Source organism: Panthera tigris, chromosome C2 (assembly GCF_018350195.1).
Source record: "Panthera tigris isolate Pti1 chromosome C2, P.tigris_Pti1_mat1.1, whole genome shotgun sequence".
NCBI classification, from domain to species: domain Eukaryota; kingdom Metazoa; phylum Chordata; class Mammalia; order Carnivora; family Felidae; genus Panthera; species Panthera tigris.
The window spans coordinates 107,167,240-107,182,925 of NC_056668.1; the positions used below are offsets into that span (position 1 = coordinate 107,167,240).

General features: G+C 37.3%; 1 protein-coding gene across 1 annotated transcript in view; it reads right to left on the reverse strand.

Annotated features, from left to right (window-relative positions):
* Positions 1 to 2,086: 2,086 nt before the first annotated feature.
* Positions 2,087 to 15,686, reverse strand: part of LOC102952262 (TCDD inducible poly(ADP-ribose) polymerase) — a 31,018-nt gene continuing 17,418 nt past the window's right edge. The window contains exons 3-6 of the mRNA XM_007086271.2: positions 12,475 to 12,643; positions 10,980 to 11,140; positions 5,339 to 5,617; positions 2,087 to 4,665 (exon numbers count right to left, since the gene is read on the reverse strand). Of these exons, the coding sequence (XP_007086333.1) occupies positions 4,218 to 4,665; positions 5,339 to 5,617; positions 10,980 to 11,140; positions 12,475 to 12,643 (1,057 nt within the window). The 3' untranslated portion in view covers positions 2,087 to 4,217. The remainder of the gene's footprint in view (positions 4,666 to 5,338; positions 5,618 to 10,979; positions 11,141 to 12,474; positions 12,644 to 15,686) is intronic.

Below are 15,686 nucleotides of genomic sequence, written 5' to 3' on the forward strand. Positions count from 1 at the left end.
TACCGTGAAACACTACGTAGTGCAGCTGATGTATCTAAATGGAAGGCCCACCAAATGACAATCTGGCACCTAAAACTTGCTAGGTATTACAAGGGTTAGAGGCTCTTGCACACTAGTTTGAGCCCCTTAGCTGTCTGACTTAAGGCTTTTAAGATTGGACATAATTAAGGAGACACACAATTATAAAACTTGAATACAGAAATAGTTTAGCCCAGTGGCTTCCAGCCTGTTGGGTATAAACTCTGGCAGCATCTGGGAGTTATTGTAAGGAGCCCATTAATCCATTTGAGCACCAAATGTCTGTAGACTAAGTATATTCTACTTATCAAACACAGATATGGTTGTGATGAGTAATACGAATTTCCTTGAAAAGATCACTGAACTCATAGAAGTCTATAATCCTTTTCCTCTTATTAATCATTAGGTGCTTAAGGGCAATTAAGTCCACGAAATTCCGACATGCTCAGAGTAGTAGGGCACCGTTGCTTTCAGCTTAGAGAATTTAGCAAAGTGTCCACAAAACACTTCTAACACACAAACACTTCCATTCATGTAAGATTAAAGCTTTAAAAGAGCTCATCTGACAGGCTCCTAGAAGGTATGCTGAGGAATGAGTTGAACAATAACATATCAAGTAAGACCAACTAATAATGCTGATGAAAACTTTCAACAGCAAATTTTTCTTTCTACCGTATCTTATGAGAAAGGTTAGGAAAAGAAGGTAAAAAGCACTGTTTCATGTCTTTAACTTGCTTGCAAGAGTATCTAAATCAATAAACTGGATAGGGCAGATTTTGAAAACCAACACTATCCTCTTTAAAGATTATGTATCTGGCTTTTAATTTGTAAATAAACACTATCAGTTTGTATAGAACTTTACAAAAAATGTGTGCGTTGTAGGATTTCTTATTTGTAGTCTTTCAAAATCACAAACTTCTTTTTCAAAGGTGAGAAAACTAACCATATGAAAGGTTAAGTGATTTTTTTCCCAACATTATAGTATAGTTATAATGGAAGAGCTTAGGTTATTAAAAAGAATACACACAACAGCAGCAACATAAGTAATGTGGATTAGATTTTAGAAGGGTCATACAGAATTTTCTAAACACATTTTGATTATTTGGTCCCAATTAAGGAAAACCAGAAACATTTTGTGGTCATCTTACCTTCCTTAAATGGAGGAACAACCCCACTGATTTAAATGGACTGTATAGCACTGTTTGAGTGTTGAATATATTCATTAAACAAAACTTTTTAAATGTGTATTTTTGAGAGAGAGAGCTAGATACAGAGCATGAGTGGGGGCGGGGCACAGAGAGAGAATGAGACACAGAATCGGAAGCAGGCTCCAGGCTCTGAGCTGTCAGCACAGAACCCTACACGGGACTCAAACTTGTGAACCGTGAAAGCATGACCTGAGCCAAAGTCGGAGGCTTAACCAACTGAGCCACCCAGGCGTCCCAAGTATTGAATATATCCTTTTTCAGTCATTTTCAGACCTCGTATAATAAAAATTCCTCTTTAAAGATTAGTATTCCAGCTCTAATGATTTTCTTTATATCCAAACACTTACTAAAATAGGTTGGTAGCAAAAGGCAGAGTTGGGTTTTAGAATTTATAATTACAAAGGATCCAATATTGGGGTGCCTGGGTGGTTCAGTCGTTAAGTGTCCAACTTCGGCTCAGGTCATGATCTCGCGGTTCGCGAGTTCGAGCCCCATGTCGGGCTCTGTGCTGACAGCTCAGAGTCTGGAGCCTGCTTCAGACTCTGTGTCTCCTTCTCTCTCTCTGCCCCTCCCCTGCTCACGTTCTGTCTCTCTCAAAAACAAACATTAAAAAAATTTAAAAAACAAAAAACAAAGAATCCAATCTTTATAAACTTTGCATATAATAAAAAAACCCTTCCTGTCTATAGGATTGTGTGACATTGGAATATTTCAAGGAGCTTGCAGCTTTTCCTTGGAAATCTTAACCACAGTATAAATTAAGTTGGCTGAGGGGGCCCTGAGTGGCTCAGTCGGTTGACCATCTGACTCTTGGTTTTGTCTCAGGTCATGATCTCATGGTTTTTGAGTTTGAGCCCTGCTTCAGGCTCTGGGTGGACAGCCTCTGATAGTGCAAAGCCTGCTTGAGAGTCTCCCTGACTCTCCCCTGTGCCTGAGACATGTGTGCATGCTTTCTCAAAATAAATAAACTTAAAAAAATTTTTTTAATTAAGTTGGCTAAAAGCTAAGGTGCTTGACAGCTGACAAGATTTCTATATTCCTCTTCATATTATTTCCTTCAGCACCTGTTGATGGGGAACAACCTGCCCATATTTTTCACTACAGCTGTTTGCTGATATATAGCTGTTTCCCTTTTCCTCAAATATTTACCTGCAAAATAAAATATTCGCTCTTCTCTTGTCACTTACAGTTGACTCCTAGCTAACAGAGTTTCTGCTGATTCCTAGAGCACCAAAGTTTAAGTAGCAGGTTCTGGTTGGGTCTGTTCATTTAGTGAATCACACATTCATTCAACCAATCAACCAGCATTTACAGATCATCCACTATGTGCTGAATTCGGTCACCTTAAATGGAACCAAAACAACAACAAAAAGTTTTAAAGAATTACCAGAACTTTTATTTTTGCTTAGTTTTATTAAAAAAATAAATATGTCATAAAGCTTTATTTTCCTTTAAGGAGAAAAAAAGGAACAAGTTTCATAAAATCAAATAAGCAATGGTAAGGTGTCTTAACTTGAAAAAGATTGGGAATCACTGGTTTACAAGTTATAATTGAATGAAAGAACAACTTAACAGCCAGTTGGCTGTTTCATGCCAATGGCAGCAAACAACAAGATCAACTAGGGCAAAATAAATAATTGTGTGGAAGCCCTGATAAGTGCTTAAACAGACTGATTCACTGAGACATCAGTATAGATATATCTTGTTTTAAACAACACAGGAGTTCCTGAAAAGTTTTGTGTAAATGAAATAACCACAAACATACTAGGAGAGCTTGGTATCTGAAAGAATTCCATGGTGAATTCTTTTGTGAACAACCACTTCCACTTCTACCAATCCAGGTATTTGCTTTGCTAAAGGCAAAGTATACCTAGCTGCTAACTCTCTGAAGTGAGGCATTAGCATACACACCTAACATCGCTCCAGCTGGGCCAGTGGCACAATTTCCCAGTTTGTGTTTCTGTTAAGTAGTGTAAAGTACAGAGTCAGCCAGGGAACCCAGCTGCATCTGGCAGAGCAGGCACAGGGGTGGGATAACCACCTTTAACATCACTTCCAAGCCAATAAATACTTTTGAGAGTCTACTTTGTGCAAAGCACAGTCATAAACCTTATCAATTCAGTTATAGATGTAACTTCCTTTCTCTAAAATCTTCAGTCAGGGCCTAGGTCTGGAACTCTAAAATAAAGTAATACTAGTAATCCTCAAGACTGGCTTTAACCAAACTAGCTGCCCGATTCCTTCAGATTGGGGTAGATGATAATGGAAGAGACTGAGCTTTCTAAGGCTGAAGTTTAACAACACAATAATCATGTTTTATATAACCAGTTAGTGAAAAATTTTGCTGGTGACAAAAATTTTTCAAATGGTTTCTTTTTTTCACTTGATGGCAAACTCTGGAGAACAATTAAAGTCGTCGCTCTCTGGCCAGGTGATACATTTCAGTTCTGCTGATAGAAAATAAAAATTTCTTTCCACCCACCAGAATTTCGTGAACTTATCCTACACCACAAGTGATGCTTTGGACAGGGAAGAAGTATGGTAGTACCAGCTCCAGTCAGTTTTATCATTATAAATAAATAGAATCCTCACCTTGCTCACAGCCTCCATTTCATTTGGCCAAACTTCTACCAGGCTTAAGTCACATTTAATTAGTTAGGCTGTTCAGTTTCTTTCTTTTTTTTTTTTTTTAAATGCTCCTAATACCATTGCTGCCTATATGTACAAGTGTGAATAAAAAGAGAATGCAATCTTTAGTCTTTTCCACACTGAGTACACTAACAACAATTAGTAAATAATTAAAGAATAAGTGGTCATTTTAAAACTTGTGTTTTTCTTTAAAAAATTTTCACTTTCTAGCACTTAAAAAAAGGGGTCTTAAAAGTGCCCTATTAATGTCCAATGCTGTTCCCACTCTGTCCTACCCATCCAAAACCTGCTACAAACGCTGGATTGAGTTCAGATCAAATAACTTAGCCGTACCAAGATTTTTCAAATGGAAACAGTGTTACTGACTTCTTCATATTGGATAACAAAATAAGGGTAACTCTGATCATCATTAAAAATGACAAAAATCTGAGGCTCAAAGAAATTATCCACACAAGAGTCATACAGGTCGCTGGTGACACTGCCAGGATTGACAGGAGGGGGCCGTCTCATGCCATGACTGCCCATCGTGTATCTGCCAGTTAGCACTTTGGCCAGAAACATGAAATGGACTCCTTTGGACGACTTCTTAGAAAAGTTATGAGAGTAGCTTGCCTTCTTTGCAAAGTAACTGCCTTGTCCAAACATTGTAGCATGCTTTCCACAGACTCGAGGGTCAAAGTTGTGCTTGCAAATTCCATCTACCACATCCTGGGATGTTCCATGAAATAAATGTCTCTCATTTATTATTCTGTCACGGCCAAACATTTTCCTGTTCATATATTCCTTTTTCCTAATGCAAACAGTGGGCAGGGAATTCAGAAAAAGGAAGGTACATATCAATTTAATAGGCAAGACATAGTCATAAACTTCTCTTTATGGTTTCAATGGGGAGGAAGTGTTAAAGTAGTTTTCAAGGGCACAATGTCATCAACGATCATATTAAAAGTGTACACTTATCTTTTCCACTGCAGACAAGAAAAGCCCTTTCATTTTTTTTCCCAACACCTGTTCACTTAGTCTTCCATTTCAAATCTAGCTCAAAGACTTACCTTCTCAGGATGGCTTGTCTAATTCCACTAACCTGAGGGTCTCTTAATTCTGAGATTCCTCAAATCTGCATGTATTCTTTTTGTACCACATTTGTTATTTGAGAGGCAGCACAGTCAAGTGATTAAGAGCAAAGCCTCTGGTGTTAGACTGCCAGGGTTCAAACTCTAGCACATATCTTATTAGCTGTATAACATGTGGGAAGTTACTGAACTTTTATATGACTCAGTTTCCTCTCCGTAAAATGTACACTGCAACAATCCTACTTATAGGTCTGTTTGAAGAGTATATGTGAGTTAATATATGAAAAAATACGAACATATTAGGTTTTGTGAAAGTCTTTACTATTATGTTCTGCATTTGTCATTAGCTACATTAAGAAAAGTTCTCTTGAACTTTTCATACTGCTGACTCACCTTTTATATTTCTCCCAAAGAAACTGGTTTTGGACTCTCAATATTTGCAAAATTCTATATTTAAACTCAGGCACAGTCTTATGAAAAAGATTATAAATGATTCGATAACTTTTGTCCTCTGCAGAAACAGGCACTTGGATGAAGTCCTGAGATGGATGCATATAAACCCAAGTTTCAGGGTAAAAGTTTGCTGAGGTGACCCCATCTGGGCAGATAATCTGTGACGAGGAGGTTGCTTCAAGAGGTGGAGGAGCCTGTGTGGGAACACCACCAAGTGTCCTAGAAGGGAGCGGAAGGAATGTCAATGTAAAACATTCAGAGATAAGCACATCTCACATTATAGTGCTCTATAGCAATATCTAATATTATAATTTCTATAGCTTAAATGCTTATTCAAAAAACAACATAGAAAATGCTATGTATTAAAGAAAAAAAACTTAGAGTAACACTGCCTGTATACAGATAACCTATCCTCCTGGTGGAGAAAACTCTGGAATGTACTGCTACAAGGCAAGCAAGCAAGAGCCAATTTATAAATATCTTTACTTTCTGAATCTTGGACTCCTCTTTTGCTTACAGTTAAAGAAACTGTTTCAAGGGAACGACAATTTATATGCATTGTTCAAACTTTGCTGTACTAAGCAAAAAATTTGCCATTACTAAAGGCTATGTAGGTGGGGGGAGCAGAATAATGGGGAGACAAAGTAAGGCAGGCAGGGGAAGATGACACAAGATATTAAAAATAAAAAAGCTTATACTTTTTGTGTAGAAACAAACAAAAATCAATGGAGTAGGCACTGAAAGCTGACATTTGGCTTTTGCTTCATTTTTCAATATCACATAACAAGAAAACCATCAACTCTATTCAAATTTTATAGCTTTAGGTGTGCTTAAGATTGAGCTAATTAACTTTAAGCTCTAGACACCAGAATGCATATTCTTGAACCTTTAACAATTCAGGTCTTTACATTTTGAAAGATGTGTTTAGATAAGTAGCAGCTTGATGGTTACTTATTCCTGCCCAATTAAATGCTTAAATTTAAGTTATATTTTTTTGGCCATTTTCAAAACAGAGGAAAAGAGGAGAATCAGAGGGATAGGAAATCCTGGCCCTGAGACCCAGATTCAGGGTCAGGGTATTATAACACTCATCAGCACAGAGTGGTCACAAGGAAGCAGTGAGTGTGCCAAATGGATTAAGAAACTAAAATTTTCAAAAGAGCTTTGTGACACAGAGGTTACGACTCTGAATGAACATGCAAATAGTCTCCAAGAGCATATATTACCATCACCCTCCTCATAATCACAGCCACCTTACAGTAATAAGCACATCCTACGGACAGGCTTTTTACACACAGTATCACTACCCTGCAAGATGGCTTGGTTATCCATACTTTTCAAATAAAGATCCTGCTAGCATAATAGCAAAGAACAGAGACAGGATTTGAATCCAGGCCTATCTATCATAGTTTACAGATGCAGCATTCTCTACTTCTATAAACTTCACAATTCATATACATACATATATAGATATATAGATATAGATATAGATATATAGACACATAGATATAGATATAATTTCTCCCCTAAGGCTTGAAAGTGATGGATGTCTACCATGGTTGCAACTCAGGTTTGCCTGACTCCCACTCCCACCACCACCACCACACCACACAGTTTTTTGATTTTTAAGAGATGGCTTGTTAAAGAGCTAAAAGCTACAGAAGCACAACTGCCTCCTCTAACACCCGTCCCCTTCAAGTCACTGTACCTACAACTTATTATGCCTGAAAGTCCCTGTGAGACACAGAGAAGTTCTGGATAGAGCCAGGGCTTACAGAATCCCTCGGTGCTTTTAAGTTCGGGGGTCAACTTAAAGGGGCACTGGTTGTTCCAATCTTCATGGCAGAGGCACAACAGTTCTTGTCCTCTGGAGCATTTTCATAAATCCCTGACAGATTCCTCCAGAGCCTTCATTCACTGGCACATTCTTCTGAAGAGAGGCCCCACTGCTTTAATCAGATTCTGAAAGGTCTGTAACTCCTTAAAAAGCCATCACTACTCTGGAGAAATGGCAGGAAACATAGAGTATAAGCTCCTTATTTTTAGCTGTTCCCTCTATTCCTGCTCTACAAAGAGAGTAAGTTCCAGCCTACCAGGTTTTCCCGTATTATTAGGGATTGAAGTTACCAAAAGAGGTTTCTGAGTTGAGGAAGGAAAGGAAGATTCTCCCAAACCACTCTGCCCAAAATAGGTTTTAGGCTGCTGTCACAGCTGTACTGAAAACCTGGCACTGACCATAGAAGACTCACATACTTAAAGATGAGCCTGTGTAAATAAATCCTAGCCATCCTAAAACATTAAATTAGATTTTATCATCCATTCCTACCTACAGATGCTTACTTTTAACAAGCCAACATCCCAATTAGGTTGAAACATAAAAATGCAGATAGACAGTTGTCTGATGGGACTTCTATACTCCAGTTGCTATGGGTTAGAAATACATATTCCAAGCACAGTTACAAACGTGGCTTTATTTTCTAGGAATGCCGAGTTCATATTTAGCTCACGAGTATTCCAATGACATACTGCGTGCTTCACAGTGCGGTACCAGGCAAAGTTGAAGGGTATAGAATTTATACTTCAGGACCTCTGAAGAATGGATTTTCAGAATCCAAGGTCATCTTTTACACTCTCTTTCACTCCCCTTGCCACTTCAAAAGATGTTTCCTAACCCACTTTTAATGATGATGTAAAAATTAATTTATTTTATCCTTTTTGAGGAGTAGTCAAAGAAACTCTATCAGGCTTTCCCATGACCATGAGGTGACTGCACCGGATAGATGTCTTTTCAGCTGAAATGAACTCCTAAACCTCTAAATCTGAGATTTGTTTGCTTATGCTGCCTCGCTCAAGTATTCCAATAATATTAAAAGAATAAGCTCCTTCTTATCAGCCTCATTAAAAAGCAGCAAGCACAAGAAAAAAAATATGTTCTTTGTAACTATGAGGTGATGGATGTTAACTAAACCTGATTGTGGTAATCATTTTTGCAATATATATGTATGTTAAGTCATTATGCTATATACCTTAAACTTAAATGGACAGAGGTGTATGCCAGTTACAGCTCAATAAAACTGAAGGGAATAAAAAGCACCACCAGGGAAATTCTCATTTATAAAGAGCCAAATTTGCAGGAAATTCATAGATTAAGTCTTCTCTCCCCACCTCTCTTATTCTGGCATTCCCAATTCTTAGGCATCTCTGATTCACTGAGAACTGTAGCCTTTTTGACACCTATGTTTTGTTTTTTTTTTTTTAATTTTTTTTTTAACGTTTATTTATTTTTGAGACAGAGAGAAACAGAGCATGAACGGGGGAGGGGCAGAGAGAGAGGGAGACACAGAATCGGAAGCAGGCTCCAGGCTCTGAGCCATCAGCCCAGAGCCTGATGCGGGGCTCGAACTCACGGGCCGCGAGATCGTGACCTGAGCTGAAGTCGGACGCTTAACCGACTGAGCCACCCAGGCGCCCCTTGACACCTATGTTTTAATTTAACTGTCTGTATTTTACTTAAAAACAAAACTTTCTTCCTGGCTAATAAGATTAAAATTGTGGTCTCTCTGACATCTATTTTTGCAGTCTGCCTTTTTAAAAATTTTTTTATTTTAGAGAGAGAGAGAGAGTGGGGGAGCATGGCAGAGGGAGAGAGAGAGAATCACAAGCAGTTTTCACACACAGCACAGAGCCTGGCATGGGGCTGATTCCAAGGATCCTGGGATCGTGACCTGAGCCAAAAATCGAGAGTCGGAAGCTCAACTTACTGAACCACCCATGCATCCCTGCAGTCTGCTTTTTGAAACTAATCGGCCTCTATTTTCTTCCCATGAGGCCAGTCTAAGTGCCCCACAGCTCCAGACTCTAGGGCAGATAGGAACTGAAGGGCTGCATTTACCCATTCCACTCTGATGAACTTGCTGCTGCTTTGCTCTTTTCTCACTCAAGTGTCTACATAATCTCTTTGATTTGCTAAGCTCTTACTTTATACCTGATTATCACTGTTCCAGACAAGAAGACTAAAATAGGAAATTTTAAAAAGGAAAAAGAAGAAAAAATAGAGTGAATTTCTTTGTTCTCTTATTAAGCCTATGTTATAAATAGTAAGGTGCCAAATTTGTGACGTTTATAGTTCATACTTTTACAAAGTAAGCCTAAGTTTAAAAAGAAAGGGGGAGGGGTTATTCTACAATTACTTGTTTTAGGATTGAAACAAATCATGTTCAAATCATGTTCTGTAAAACCCCCCCAACAATGCAGTACTCGGGTGAGCATTCTTACTCTCACTCAGAAGCTACATCTTGCTTGATTGGCTCAGCATGCCAAGCTGCTGGTCCCACTAATGAGTTCTACCATCTCACTAGGAGGACAATATGTTCCTAACTACCGGACGCTGACACTATCTCCAGCTGTGCTAGTGAAATCACAGAAATGGCATTTTTATTAGATTCTAAAAAAAAAAAAAAAAAAAAAAGAAAAAAAAAAGAAACCTACAAGGTAAAATAATTCACACTTGGACTAGAAAGAAAGCACACATTTACCCCAAGCCAATATGCATTTCTAAAATCAGCATTACTAAAAATTGCTTTTGGATACTGAGCATTTCAGGGATTTTTATTCATTTGTATTTTTTTTTTTTTTTTGCATTTTGTTTTTAATGTTCCCTTTGCAATCTCATAATTAGAATCATTAAGATTCTGTCATAATCTGGGAAAAACAGTTTGAGACTGAAATTAAAAAAAAAAACTAGTAAGAATATAAAAACAGCATCTCTAAGATTGGTAGAAGAGAAAAACCAGTATTATGCTAGGCTTCCCCAGTCCATAAAACCAAGTAAACCTAGTATTTTAAAAATCGGGTTCTAAATATGGTATATCTGACGAGAGTACATAATGATTTCCCTAGAGTTACTAACTTTCAAAGATGGCTATGCTATTGGTAACATGCTCCACCTTTTTGGCATCTATGGAGATGTGCCAGTGGGCTATTTAGAGGTAGGGAAAAAGAAATGGCACTTGGGAAAATGGAAGAAGAGCTCACCTATAATTCAGAAGGATGAGTTCAGTCTCAACCTAGAAATAGGACAGGTAATTTTAGTGAGTGTTACAGGAAGGTGGGCCTTACCTAGCACATGAGAATGCAAATTATTTGAAAAGGATTCTTCCCAAGAAAATTCACTCAAGGAAGAATGGGAGAAAGCAACCTTGGAGGACTCTCCCTACTTGTCCTGGCAGTTTACCTGGACTAGGAAGTAGTCCCATTACATGGAAAGACATCATCAGGAAACTCAGTCTTCACAAATGCCAACTGCCTCATTCCAGATATAATTACTTTTAATTGTGTAAAAATGTTACTTCTATTTGCTTTTCAGTTCAAAAAACCAATTGGATAATCACTCTTTTAGTGAGGTTAATTGTAGCTTATCTGAATGCTACTCTTTAAAGACTTAAACCCATTGAATAACTCAAAATTTCACATTCTCGAAGTAATAACCACGTTAGTCTCTTAAAATCTTTTACTCTTTGGCATTCAGTTGTACATTTACATAAAATAAGAGTAAAGATTAGGCATTCCACTGGACACTTACTGTAAATATGGAAGCAGTATAAAACAGGAGCGGAAGAGGGGTCTCCTTTTTATTTCTCTCCTGAAGAATGAGTTGTGGAGGATGTAGTGGTTGTTCCACATCATAAATCTGACCTCTTTCAGACCCCTAGAGTTGGCTTCTTCAATCAATCGAATAACAGACTGGAGCAGAAAACAGAAGGTAAAGAAAAAAAAAGTTAGAAAAAAGCAATCACTATGAAATATGAAAAATGTTACTATAAAGGCAAAAACAGCTAACCTTGCTGTTAACATCAGTAAAGTTTCAATAAAGTACAGGCGGTCAAATTAATTCCCTTTACACACAGGATTTTTGGGGAGGGAATAGGGGGCAAAGATGCAGAATAGAAAGACGCTCCCTCTTCAGAAGATCAAGGTCCAACATAGGAAACATTGAGGTCCAGGGAACTACTCTATTCTAGTTTGAGGCCTTAACAATGTCCTAGAGATTTTTTTGTTTATATTTCTTACGGGAATTTTCAGAAGAGGATTAAAGATGATAGTGTATACAGTTCAAATAAACTAGTTAAGTTCTAAACCCAAGAAATCTTTCAGAGGAAAAACACAGGGACAGCCCAAGTATTCTGAGAATACATTTTAAAGAGCTTCTTATTCTCCATGGAAGGTATTAGATACTAGTGACTACTTAAGAGAGTCTCAGAAATTTTAATTCCATTGTGTATTATTAAGCAATTAACATATTAGGTAGTTTTCTTTTGTTATTGCCTTAAAAAATAAAACCTAAGGGTAAAGAAATCAGTTCTCCCTTTTTGTAATGCTGGAAATGAATTTAATCAAATTAAATAAGTCAGATCTTTGGAATGTGAAATTAATCTCTAAAGCCCATTTCATCATTTTTAAAACTGACTCAGAATTCTCATTCAGAGGCAAAGTAAAGCCACCATCATTTTGAAAACCTTCCTTTGTGATTGATGAGCTATTCTTACCATCTCAGACTAAGGATGCATATGCCAGAATTTTAAATGACTGATTTGCCTGACCACAGCTAAATAAACATTGTCAAGTATTTCTTACAGGGGCTTAAGAGTGCTGGTTTCCCGTCAGACTTCCGAAATGCTAAGTGTAACACATGATCCAATGACCACGAGCCCAGGAGCTAGAAATAGCCAGACTTACACCAGTGCTCATTTCATTAAAATTATTCCAAAGAGGCACTGAGTTTGAGTACTTACCAATATAACTACTTGGTCTATATAGTATAAGATATTGGGGAAAACATTTTACCTCTTTGATAATAGTGGTTTGTATTTACGTATTCCAGAAGATTAATGGAAAGAAATGCATCTTCAGAAAGGCAAGACAGAATAATGTTACTTGTATCAATAACACTCAATTTTACATCAATAAGCTCTTTGATTTGTTGTTCTGTCTAGTCACTGTTGTAAAGGAAGAAAGAAAGGACACTGAAAGGCAAAAAATTTTTTAATGTACTTTTTGGAAAAAGAACCTATAAATACCTCAGGATACTCTCTCCATCCAAAGTGGTCCCTACAGAAGAACTTCCAGACTGTGTGATAAATAGAGTTTACATTGCTAGAGGGTGGTGTGGACAGCCTTCGTAGTTGGTCAAATTCAGTTGTTTCATACACATTCATGGCATTCAAATCTGCCCAAAATTCTTGTCCTCTAAAAAGAACCCCCCCAAAAAGAACTGTTAATACATTGGCAAAAAAGAAATGTCTAAACATCTCATCAAACATTAAAAATATGTAGTAGAGCATGTTGTAGAATTTTCAAAACTTGTCTTATTTGGAGTAAAAGGACATTATTGGTTTCCTCATTTTCTACATGCTTTCTCTTAACAAGACCAAAAGTTCCAGGCCATGGAGTTATGGTAGGACTGATGCTATCCCACAGTCACTGACCTAAACCAATCAACATAATCCCACCCTCCCTACAGTGGGATGAACTAAACCCTGGTCTCAGACAATCAGGGGGTCAGTTTTAAGATGAAGCTGACATAAAAAGCCGGAAGTGAAACAAAAGAAACTTCTGTTGAAGACTGCCCTTTTTTCAGAGGCATCACTTTACCTAAGCCAATACAGGAATATATCATATTGCCTGATGAAAGACAGGAAAGGGGTACCTGGGTGGCTCAGTTGATTAAGCATCCAACTCTTGATTTTGGCTCAAGTCATGATCTCACAGTTTGGGCTGACAGCACAGAGCCTGCTTTAGATTCTCTCTCTCTCTCTCTCTCTCTCTCTCTCTCTCTCTCTCTCTCTCTCTCTCCCTCTCTGCCCCTACCCCACTTGCTCTCTCTTTCTCAAAATAAACAAATAAAACTTAAAAAAAAAGACAGGAAAAAAAGGAAAAAATAACAAGACCCCAGATGAGACCAGCATTGCTATTCTACCCAATATCAATACTATCTTTTATCCTGAAGGGAAAAAGAAAAAGTTGGTATAACATGAAGAGAAAAACAGTTTGGATTTAGTTATAAGAATATTTTTGTCATTTTGTTATCTGGTCTGCTGCTGCTGAATCAGCACTTGATAAATATCTCAGTACTGTCAGGAGAAAATCTCACTGTATGAATCAAGATCATTTAAGAATTATAATGGATGGTCCCATTAAAACATTTGTCCTTTTTAAAAAAATTTTTTTTTGACTTTTTTATTTATTTTTGAGACAGAGAGAGACAGAGCATGAACGGGGGAGGGGCAGAGAGAGAGGGAGACACAGAATCGGAAGCAGGCTCCAGGCTCTGAGCCATCAGCCCAGAGCCCGACGCGGGGCTCGAACTGACAGACTGAGATCGTGACCTGAGCCGAAGTCGGACGCTTAACCGACTGAGCCACCCAGGCGCCCCAAACATTTGTCCTTTTTTAATGAAACTTCCTCTAGTGTTTGAAGCATTTGAACAATTATTTTAAGGAACCAGAAAAATATTCATTGTATTGTTCTCTCTTTTTGTATGTTTCAAATTGTTCCTAAGAAAACATGAAAAATAAAATATATCCTAAAGTAACATCATAGGTATCAGCAGAGTGACCAAGTTTCTAAACACATTCCTTCATTTTTCTACCCTTTCCACAACAGATTTCTAAATGGATGCCTCTAACTCACAGGATACTCCAGATCCAGTAGCACTCACAATGACTGGTTCGTGTGAAATCCAGGTGTCTGAACAAATATTCCCATTAATTAACTAATTTCCTTGCCATAAATTAGGATTTTGAAAACTATTAATTTTGACCTATGAGTTTTGTTGATTAGTACAACACTTTCCAAATTCTGCTCTTGGAACACTTGCTTCAAGGACTGTGAATGGGTAATCCCCGTAAAAAGCATTCTGTGGTCAAATGTTGGGAAAAAAACTTGGTTACACAAGGCTAAACAATTTACTTACTACAACCATTCCTCAGTCCCTTTTGTATGCTAAGGTAAATACTCAAGTACCATGATGAGGGCTATAAAGTATCCTTCCAAACCTATGACAGTGCTCTAGCTTTTTTTTTCATTAATACCTAATAACATATCTCGATAACACCCCTGGCAAACGTCAGGGCAAGAAAATCTATTTCCCACCCTTCATCCTAGTGTTCATAATTTTTGAAACAGGTTCTATTTGAAAACAAAACAAAACAAAAACTAAGTCATCTATCCAACTAATGGTGCCACGAAGCACATAACTTGTAAAAAGCAGTATGTTTCTTTAGAAAGAGGAAAAGACAGAAAGAAAGAAACAGGTGAAAGAAAGAAAGAAAGACCTAAATAGTGGGATATGATCTTAAAAGGAACATTTATATTTAAAAGTTTTATTTATTTTGAGAGAGAGGAGAGGAACTTATTCTTTTAATTAAGTGTAAAATGGGAATAAAACAATAAAATGTAGTTTAAAATTACATTTGGACATTTCTTTGTTTAAAATTATTTATGTTAAATAAGGATATTTAAGTCAAAAGGAAAAGTTGTTTCTGGAAAATTCTTAAAAAAAAAAAGAAACATTGAAAACTGCAACTCCTATACCTAAATTAAACTTCACATCGAATTGCTTTAAACAATTTTCACTTAATTTTAGGAGAGTCTGATTTCATTGAGCAGAGAAATAATAACCTGTTTCTCCCTCTTAACATAGTTTCCAGTATATAAACAGATTTTCTCCACTTTATCTCCCAGTAACTGTTTCCAATTATGAGTTAAATCCTCAGTATTTTAAGGAATTCTTAGAACAGGCCACCTGGATAGCTCAGCTGGTTAAGCATCTGACTCTTGATTTCCGCTCAGGTCATGATCTCACGGCTGTGAGACAGAGCTCCACGTCTGGCTCTGCACTGAGCGCAGAGCCTACTTAGGATTCTCTCTCCCTCTTTGTCTGCCCCTTCCAGGCTTACACTCTCTCTCTCAAAATAAATAAATTAAAAAAAAAAAAAAAGGAATTCTTAGAACAGCAGTTATTATGTTAATATGCATTATAAACAGCCAATGCTTTTTGCTGTTCAAGTACCAGATTTTATTCTGGACATCACTCTAGCAATTTCTGTTTAAGCTTGTATTATTAAGACTTCATAGATAATGATTTGCATGAGAAAGACATCTAAAACTGCAGCTTTTGCCACATCCTCTGTGCATTTCAGTCCATTGGGCATTATGAAATTTCTATGACAAATCCTAATTTACTACAATCAACTGTTCTTTGGATTGATGTATCAAAGTACTGTTTTAG